At 32.2% G+C, this 10,755-nt stretch overlaps 1 protein-coding gene across 1 annotated transcript; it reads left to right on the forward strand.

Annotated features, from left to right (window-relative positions):
• The first annotated feature begins 275 nt into the window (after window positions 1–275).
• On the forward strand, window positions 276–8,865 carry LOC129003478 (uncharacterized). The gene is made up of 11 exons (XM_054431777.1): window positions 276–334; window positions 1,003–1,071; window positions 1,929–2,030; window positions 2,799–2,937; window positions 2,997–3,119; window positions 3,355–3,483; window positions 4,602–4,729; window positions 5,791–5,907; window positions 6,675–6,812; window positions 7,408–7,461; window positions 8,573–8,865. The coding sequence occupies exons 1-11, from the start codon at window positions 286–288 to the stop codon at window positions 8,764–8,766; spliced, it is 1,242 nt and encodes a 413-aa protein (XP_054287752.1). The 5' UTR covers window positions 276–285; the 3' UTR covers window positions 8,767–8,865.
• Window positions 8,866–10,755: the final 1,890 nt, after the last annotated feature.

The raw sequence follows: 10,755 nt of genomic DNA on the forward strand, positions 1-10,755 counted from the left end.
GAATGTTTGTCAAGTAAAAGGATAACTGTTTTGTTGCAAAAGAAAAATGCGAGTTCATTATAAAATCCGTCAAAATACCAAGCAAGGCTACATAGTTAAGTTTCTCTTTTGCTACATATCTAACGCAATTGGTGAGCAAATTGTGTTTCCAATTGTTCTGTTTCCAAATACGCAGATCACAATTTTTGCGGTGAGTCAGTACGCCTGCCTGTCTTTAAATTGGATAACCCACTGTCCAATTGCAGCACTAATTCATGTTAGTCAGTTCTACTACATCGCAACAACATGCTGCACTTTTCAGCGTTTGTCATTTGTGTATTTGCAGCCATTGTATGTAAGTAACTAAATACTTTTCATTAGCATTTGATGTGTGCGTACAATATACATGGTGTTTACCAAACTCTAAAACACCTTTTAAGGTGTCATTATGGACAAAAGTCGAACAAAAAAAAAATTTTCTATAACTCAAAAGTCACTTGTACAGCCACCATTTTGTTTTTCACAAAACTATTTCATAAAAGCTTTTTGTTCAGTAGATTATTATTCAGTACTTAAATAAATTTTAATTAAAGACCTATTTGGAAAAAAATTGTGTTTGTTTTTCAAATGGTGGCCATTTACAACTTTAAGACTTAAATTACACAAAGAATGCACCACCAAGCAAAACTATTGACGGTTCATTTTGTTTGGACAATATTTGTTACAATTCTAACGGTAAGAAACTCAAGAAAGTCGGTTCATAAAGAAGGGAGCAAACTTATTTTGTTTGTTAAAATTCTTTGTCTGTAGAACTGATACAACTAAGAACTACAAGACAACTATCAATATTTTTTATTTAGGTCTATTCTATACGTTTTAGTCATAACGTGCACCCTCTATAGAAAACCTTTTATTAAATACACATAGTTTAACCACTATAAACTAAGAATAATGGTCATTGACTATTACAGATCTTCAGTTTTCAAAAGTCATTGGTAATACAGAGTTTCTTAACCTTTTCAGACTCTCATGAACTATACAACGAGGGTATTGTATCAGATACAATGATTTTAAAAGACCATCGAGATCAAGGTATGTATCAATATTTACATTCTTATCCTTAAAAATTATTAGTTTTAAGAATTTATATAGTATTTTTTGTGGAAAAAATTGTTTATTTGTTCAAAGTTATTGTAAGATATAAATTACAAGATATGTAAATAATAAAAGATATGTTATACAATTAGGTAATATGACATTTTCAGTTTACTTAGTAGATTTTATTTAACACTATAAAATATAAGATTTAGGGAAAAGTAATTAAAACAGTATTGGATATATCATAGATGTAAAAAAAAATAATTGCAAATGTCTTTTTTGGTTTGGCATAAATCATTAAAATATACCAAACCGATTAATATGTTTAACACAAATATAAAAAATTTGTTTTATTCATTTCTCTTCAAAAGCATCACAATTCTTAAATTTAGCAGTAACTACTACTTAATAAAAAGTACGATAATAAGAACGATTTGGTTATTTTACTCAACAATTGTTAGCATATTAAGTAATCATTTAATGTTATCAAACCATTGGTTGTAATATTAAACAACCACTTCAGAAATATGGCTTAGGAATTGTATCAGTGGATTTTAAGATAAGCTACAAATTTTCTATGAAAATTAAATCCTAATTTTAGATATGAAAATTACCTTGGAGAACTTGTAGATTATTCTTTATGTTTTTTTTAAGGTAGTAGGAAATAAAGTGTTATATGTTTTCAATTTTTAATGTGTTTAACACCTGTAAAGATATGTTTTATATATTTTCGATAATTTTCATTTTCGTTAATTTGTTTGTAGCAAAAGTTACATTAAAATTTCTACGGCGGATGCCTACGAAAAACGAATACATCATGTTTCAAAAATATATTTCTTATAATGTTGTAGAAGACCCACATTGCACCCATCATATCCACAAGTTCTATCGTCATATGAAGTGTGAACCAGAAATATCTGCTGGAGCCAAGTGTCCAACAAGCTACAAATGTGGTGAGCTAAAACAGTGATATATACTATGAAATTTGTGTTATAAGCTTAACTTAACACCACTTATTTTTGCTTTCATTGAAAATAATGTTAAACACAACAATGAAATAGTTGTCCAAAATTTTACTTAGCAGTATAGTCACAGAGTGGATAAATGCCACGTTTCACAACAATGTTACCGCATGATGGTGTCAAAAACGAGCCTCATCGAGACGACAAGCACTTTGTATTTCATAAGTAACAACGCCTATTTGTTACCGTCCAGTTTCACCAATTTCTTTGTTTTACCGGGATTTTGTCATGTCAAAATATACATTTATGTAAGTGTGTTTATTGCTAAACATCGTGTTGTATTGCAACTAGTAGGAGGACATTTTAAAGGTACAAAATTGCATAGATTAAAAGGACATATTTTAATCAAATCGTAAAAAACAGATTTTTCCTTCGTTTTATTGAGTTAGATGGGAAAATAACAATTATAAACTAAATTTAAAAAAACGAAAACCAAATAGAGATATTATAAGTTAGTACAGACGTACTAAAGTTCTTCATAACCGGACCACATGTGTAGTCCAGCTCTATCTATACCCACAACACAGACTTTAGGGGCACCCAAAAATGATATTTCCTACCAAAACTCAAACTCGAAGGTTTGGACGAAAACAATGCTTTCTCAATACAAATTGACGAAAAAAATCAATGTCAATTAACAATTGTAAATTATAAACTATTACCAATAGCAACCTCACATTAACCCATGACTTTATACAGCCACGCTCAGAGATAGAAGCACAGACCGCTGCTACTACGGTGGGAAATCCTACAACGTAGGCTTCAACCTCACCAGTGCCATGGTGGAGTTTCATTCACCCTGTATACAGAGCTGCCAGTGTGTCAGGATGTACGAGGGGTGAGTTGTAGTCTTTAACATATTATACCATGACTTTATACAGCCACACTCGGTGATAGAAGTGCAGACCTCTGCTACTACGGTGGGAAATCCTACAACGTAGGCTTCAACCTCACCAATGCCATGGTGGAGTTTCATTCACCCTGTATACAGAGCTGCCAGTGTGTCAGGATGTACGAGGGGTGAGTTCTAGTCTTAAACACATTAAACCATGACTTTATACAGCCACGCTAGGAGATAGAAGTGCAGACCGCTGCTACTACGGTGGGAAATCCTACAACGTAGGCTTCAACCTCACCAAAGCCATGGTGGAGTTTCATTCACCCTGTATACAGAGCTGCCAGTGTGTCAGGATGTACGAGGGGTGAGTTATAGTCTTTAACATATTATACCATGACTTTATACAGCTACGCTCAGAGATAGAAACGCAGACCTCTGCTACTACGGTGGGAAATCCTACAACGTAGGCTTCAACCTCACCAATGCCATGGTGGAGTTTCATTCACCCTGTATACAGAGCTGCCAGTGTGTCAGGATGTACGAGGGGTGAGTTCTAGTCTTAAACACTCTAAACCATGACTTTATACAGCCACACTCGGAGACAGAAGTGCAGACCTCTGCTACTACGGTGGGAAATCCTACAACGTAGTGCCATGGTTCACACTCTGCTTTGTTTTGTACTTTTTCCAGGCATTTATGTACAGGCCTTTTAGGTCCAAGTGAGATAGTAAAAGCAAAGTAAAGGCATAGATTGTTAACCTCTTTGAAACACGTTAGTTTAATAATTGTTTTGGTTTTACACTTTTTATCATTGTTAACACTAAATTGGTAACTTGTTTTCTTCACACGTAAATAAATAAAATAAAGAGAAAAATGAAAGAACTTTGAACAGTACCCATTGATTTTTATGTCTCGATTGTTCAACGTAGAACAGAGTCGATATTATCAGGAAATTACAATCGTTACTAAACGCTCAAAGAATGGAAAAAATCTTTCAGAAATCCTTGCCTTAAACAGTGTGAAAATTTTGGCTCTATTTGGTTGTGGTTGGTGGTATTGTATACTGTTTGAGCTAAAATTATTTTTAAATGGAAATGTTACTGAAAGATGATATAGACAAGGTGATAAAATTGTTCGTAATACTAATAATGACGATGGATATATTAATTTTTCACTTTAAATTTGAACCAAATCGATTTAAATCAGTTTGCATCTTCATACACTGTTTCATGTTTATATATTTGGTGTCTGTGTGAACCTCTTAGATAAAATTTTATGTTTTGTTTAGAAAGTTTCTTTCGCTTGTGGGAATCACGCGAAGATACTAGCGACAAAACTGTACTTTGGTACTAGTAATAGTTTACAAATAAGTCGTGGAGCACTTTGCGGTAATTTCGCACAGGGTCTTCCTCCACCGAGAACGTTGTAGTTCTTGGGGGCAGTGTTGTACTTTACCCTAGACACTACTTAAGTGTACCATTGCATTTTTCCACTTTATGTATCTGTGACTAGTCTATCTTTTATATTCACCTCACACTCAATCGTAATTTTCCAAGTTTACGACATAACTATTTCCAACCCACCAATCAACTACTTGTAAATGTAGGTTTCTCCTACAACCCACTCATTATGTTATCACTAACTCCACCTCCGTTATTCTTCAGAGCTAGGTTCTACTGCTCCCACAACAACCGAAGGCCTAAAGTCTGTCCCGCACCTTCTGGATGTCGTCACTACAGCTTCCTCGAGGACTTCACTTGCTGCCAAAGAGGGGTCGTCAGCTGCAACAAAGGTAACATCATGAACACGTGATAAATATTAACTATGCGACTACGGAATCCAACGTGAATTAGGAAGTAAAATGAACTGCTAAAACGGCTATTCTTTCATTGAAATATACAGAATTAACAGAGGCTGTCAATCTCTAAACAACCATTTTCTTTTTTATTTGTAATTTTGTTGTGATTTGCTTGAGTCTATTTCGACTACCTACACTAACTTCCAATTAGAACACACGTTTAGGCAGAAACAACAAGTTGACTCCATACATTTATGTTATTTGTTTTCCAGTGTGTACGTTTTTATATGCAGATATTGTCTTTGTTTTGCACCATACGATTATATAAATATTTTTGTCAACAACTTGTTATAAGTATAATACAAAAGATTGGTTAGCACCATACCAATAAAAAAATCTACGTACTTTTTGTACAGTATTTATTTTTTTTTTTTGGAGCTAAACAATGAATTTTTTACGAAAACGTTTAGTTTTTAAATTTTTTTGTAATTATTAATTGTAGAGGTCAATAGGCCATACTTGTCCTTAGAAATGTAAGGAAATATAACAGGACCTGAAGACAATGAAAACGAGTTCTTGTTTAACTGAGCAAAAATTAATGGGATTCAAAATAGACTCTTTTTGTCATTATTATGATCTGTATTCTTACAACTATTATATTGTAACTAGTAAATTTATAAAACGTTTATTTCGTTAAAAGTTTGAAATTATAAATCATATTACAAATAAGAGGTCCCATATAGTTTTTTGTTTGATCTGAACAACTGTTTTCGTTGTTAGATGCATTACACATTAATATGTTAATATATTAATAAATTAAAACACAATTTACTGAATTTATTTTGCATAAATATTTATCTAATTGTTGTTTAAGGGGATATTTTATTTTATTGAAATATAAAATATGAAAAAATAATAATCAAAATAAATGTTTATCGACTAATAACTTGCATAGCTCACCTCAAGTCTTTTCCTCTAGGGATGTAGAGGTTTAATTTTCCATATTTCTTGAAACAACTACGATTTACTCGCATAAATCATAAAATATGTTGTAGGGAAGCCCGATAGTGTCAAGTGCGTACATGGAGGCTTGTCCTACAGCGAAGGAGAAAAGTTCTTTCCACACGATGACATCACATGTACTCAGTGTGTATGTGCTTCTGGGTATAATGGTAAGTATATGTTGCCGGTTAATAATAGTAAAAACAATCAAAACTATTACAGAACATACAATTTGTTATAGCCTGTAGTTGTTCTCGTACAAAGGTCATGGTGAGATGGTAGAGCACGAGGCTTCTTCCGTGAGGTCCCGGGTTCAAATCCCGCCAATCACCTGATGGATTTTATCTCAATTATAGTGCCTCGACCCTAGGGTTAGCTTAAAGTAATACGTAATGAAGGCTCCGGGGTAGAGCGAAGTCGGGATAAACATTTGTTAAAGTCGTAGTCTTTTTCTGATCTTCCCATTTTAGACTATATACAAAACTACATAAGAATATTCATCAAGTCATCGCATATTTAAGTCCATATACATCTTGGATACCAATGGATTCTGAAATTGTTTGTCTAATATGATGAATGATTCTACATAGATAAATGTGTCAAAGATGAACAGGAAATACAATAATAAGAACCTTTATTGTTAAAACTATTACTCAACTTAATGCGGGCAGTTCAAACTTCCGATGCAAAATTAGGGGTTTGAATTATTTACACCACTTTACTGTTTCGTAGAATATTTGTTAATTATGGCTGTAACAATTCTACTTGACTTCCTTGCAAATTTTCAAAAACCAAGGTTTTCTTAATTGGTTACAAACGACAAAACTTTTCTTGAAAAGAATGAAATTTATAAATATGTAAAACATGTTTCATTTTTTTGTTAGTTCTTTTCGCACGGTCATTTTAGTAGTTTGTTCCATTTGTCCATTTGTTGTAGGCACCATAGCACCGCCCTATTGCCAGCAGTTCGCCTGCGACCTAGAGTTGTGGGGTGACACCCCTATCATGCTAACTAGGGGTTGTATCCCCATGTACCTCAGTGAACATGGCTGCTGTCCTATCAGCTTTAGATGTCGTAAGTATTGTGGTTTCATTCATTCGTATTTAACACCATATATGCTTTCTAAGTAACAGGCAATCCAACCAAACTTAGTGGTTAAATTATATTATTTCAAGGTTTTAATTCATAGACCATCCAACTGGAATATTTTTTTAATTGTTTATGATAAAATAGTTTACTAGAAAAATTTTTTTGGTTAAGGTAATTTCTTAAAAATAATTGGGAGAGTATATAGGCTTAACCTTTTTATTGGAAAATACCCTTACCAATTTGGTACCTTTACGTTGACCAATTTGGATCTTAAGTGAAAATTACGACACATAAAATACACTATCGTGAAGAAATTCTCACCATAAACGTCCGTAAAAGCATACTTGTAAACGTTTTCTTTTAATATTTCATATGGTTTTTATTGAAAAGTTTTTTATTCTTATATCTTTATATAAGTCTTTCACACTATATTTGTTTTTATAATACGATATGTTTTAGCCTTTGATTACGAAATGGCATCATTTCGAGGAATTAATTCTCAGACCCAATAATTAAAATATTATTATCAACAATAATAATTACAATTATTATTTTTACAATGTTTGTAAAATTGTTTCAGCAAAACCGAGTGATCGGATCATCAAATCTAAAGAAGTCAGTGTCATAAAATCAGGTAAAACAATATATAAGATGGCTAAAACAATGAATAAACTAAGTGTAGATGAAAGTTTTAAACATTCGATGACATTTGTTATCTATGTTTAAAATATGAAATTGTTAGTGTGAGGCAATTTATTGCTACCCTGAAAACCTGTGCTATTTACATCCGGATTATAAAATTAGATTAATAATTCTTATTGCTTGTATTATATAAGAGATTGAAGACTTTTACCAAAGTTGAGTAAAGAAAAGTAAAGTTTAACTCGTGATTTCAAACCTACAACCCACCCCCATCACCAGGCTCTACTACAAAAAAGCCAGAATATGAGGAAAAACTCAAAAAATGGGGTTAAAGGAAGCAAAGATGAAAAATATCGAGAATCAAGACAAACCCAAAAAGAAAACTTGTCATCAGAAAAAGAAGGATCTCCCAACACCTGTGAGTGACCAATTTCAACATGCTGGGGAAATCTTGCTATCCATCTAACCCAGGAAATTGCATGGAGATTTTCAATAATTGTACATTTAAAAATTAGTAATGAATAATACATTCTATGATCTAGGTTCAAAAATAATGTTAACGTAATTTATGGTATAATGAAAGTGGTTACACAGTGCGACACAAATCTTAAGGTATCTTAAGGTTATGGTCAAGTCATGAGAAAAATATCTACCTTTCTGATGGGTAAACACTAAAATCTCTACTCAGAAATTCATATTAAATTGGAATTTTTTAGAAATGGTCCTAGCTCAAAATAATTTATATTAGGCCAGTAAAAAAACCAAGGTCTTAATAATTGAAACTAATCGGTAATGCATATTAAGGATAACATTAAGTCTTTGCTCATTACGAAAAAGATGGTATCGTTATGAAGCAGTGGTATCATGAAAAAGCATACTTGAAACTTGTTCACTGTATACTATTTGTCCAGCTAAATGTTTCCTATCTAAAATTCTCTCAAATGAGATATTTGGCAAAGATAGAACAGATCCAGAGCGGCTGAAGAAACCAAATAGATTAATATAGTAAAAGATCATACTCCCCTTTCCTCATATTATAGTTTACTTCAACCTCTGTTCCACTCTATCTGCACTAATGATCATTTCAATCTGTTTTACCCCAGGTAAACACTGCAGGTTCGGCAATCTGACGATGGACGTTGGTGACAAACTCTCCCCCTGGCTGGAGAGGAACACCAAGGAGGTCGAGTGTTCCTGCAGGGTTCCCCCCATGGCTTCGTGTGTCCGCCGGAACTTTACGATGACACCCGAACTTCGCCGAGAATTCGCACGAGAAGGACTCGAAAATAAGTCTTAGAAACTATAAATTGTTATATTTGCCGTAGGCTATGTTATTAAGTCATTTAGTCATGTTCTAATGTTAATAAGAGCTGTGCTGGAATATATATTGCTTCACTTGCACTTATATTTTGATTAAATTATTTTACTCCTTTAAATCTTTTTACTTGTAATATAAATTTACAATTTCAAATCATAGTATACAGTCGAATAAATGTTTCTGTTTGCAAAACATATTTTTACACACATGCTATATTGCATATGATACAATTTGTGAATTTTATTTTAGTTAATTCATAAATAAGTATGTTTCTCCAATAGTTGCTTAGATATCCATAGAGTGAATTAAATAATATTTATATTTGTAAGGACTCTATTGACGAAACTTCTATTCGAAAATTGTGCCACATCCTTTAAGCAATAATTTTTACTACGACGAATTTCAAACACAAAAACTAATTCTAAATCTACAGCATGAAATTTCTAACACTTTTATCCCGTAAGTTTGCAGATTGAAAGCTTTTCTGAAAGTTTTAGATTCACATCACAATTTATTTGAATGGCATAAAGTACATTAAATATGGTTGTTTTAAATTTATTGATGGTTGCTATAAAAATGCATATCTGTTCCAGCTATAAACTAAAGTGTTCAAAAATGTATTGCACCGTAAGTATAAAAAGGTACTATACTTTAAAAGTGACTTTAAATCAAGGCCAGTTTTGAAATGAGGAATTTCATTGTTGGATCCCGAACGTACTGAGCTTTATATATTTTTTTAATTTAGAACCATTTAATAGAATTGAACTACAATTTTTATCTGTTAAAATTATTTAGATTATCTAGGTTCTACTCAACATCTAATGAAAAATTTGCATATGAATACGACATTAACATAATTGCATCAATTGGTTTATTTGATATTTAATCATACACAGTCACAAAATATAAACACTTGGTTGTAAATTATTATTTCTCTGTGTAGTGTTTATTACAGGTGATTAATAAAGCTCACTTCAGCCAACTGTCTGGTCAGTTTGGAAGGACAATAGTGACTTCATATATTTCATTGATAAATGAACACGTCAACGTATAAATTCCGACATATTGTTTTGCAGCACAACTTTTTCGACTACATCTGTCAAATGCCACTTGTTTTTCGATAAATAATGGAAATAAAAAAAAAACTATTTTAAAAACGCATCACCAATAACACTTTTTATTTTCGGAATTTACTGATACCCAACTGGTAAGTGGTAAATCTACTGTTACCAAAGGTAATGAGGAATACTTTAATGTTTCTCATGATGTGGCCTATTTTTATTTTTTATCTCCTGTCTACGCCAGTGGCGTTTTTGTAATGAAATCAAACACTTTTAAGGGGAAGCGCTTTTAACAGAAAGTTGTAATGCTGTGAAAACTTACTATTCTCATTTAGGACTAGGTAAGGGTACCCTCACATAAACAACCCTTTTCCGTTTCTACCTACATCTATCCAAAATGAAAAAAAAAATGCAAAAAAAAAACATATTTGTAAAAACATAGCAGAATTTTGATACTTAATTACATCACAAGCTCCTTAATAAGATATAACTGATGCTTACATTGAAAAGAACAGATAATAAACTATACATATTGGCATTTTCGTCTCCTACCTTCATATAAAACTTCTCTGCAATGGTCATGAAATGAAAGGGAAACGAATTTCAACAAAACTCAAATGATGATTGTTCATTTACTTAAATGCTTTTGCAACCTTTTTGCATGCATGTAGATTGCCAGAATGCAAAATGTGTTGTTAAAAAAATAGATTTTTCAAGGGTATTTAAAAAAATTATATAATTTTTTGATCAGTGATTTCGTGTTTAATAAGAGCAATTTATTGTGTAATGACAAATCGCCAAAACTTATATCAAAAACAATTTTTTTTCAACCAGGCCTTTAATTTTATTGATTATGCTATTTGCAGATCAGTTCTTAATTTTGTATGTTTCTGTTTATTTATAAATG

The sequence above is a fragment of the Macrosteles quadrilineatus genome, unplaced genomic scaffold (assembly GCF_028750875.1).
Source record: "Macrosteles quadrilineatus isolate MER2022 unplaced genomic scaffold, UCM_ALF_1.0 Scaffold_1__1_contigs__length_201487025, whole genome shotgun sequence".
NCBI lineage: Eukaryota > Metazoa > Arthropoda > Insecta > Hemiptera > Cicadellidae > Macrosteles > Macrosteles quadrilineatus.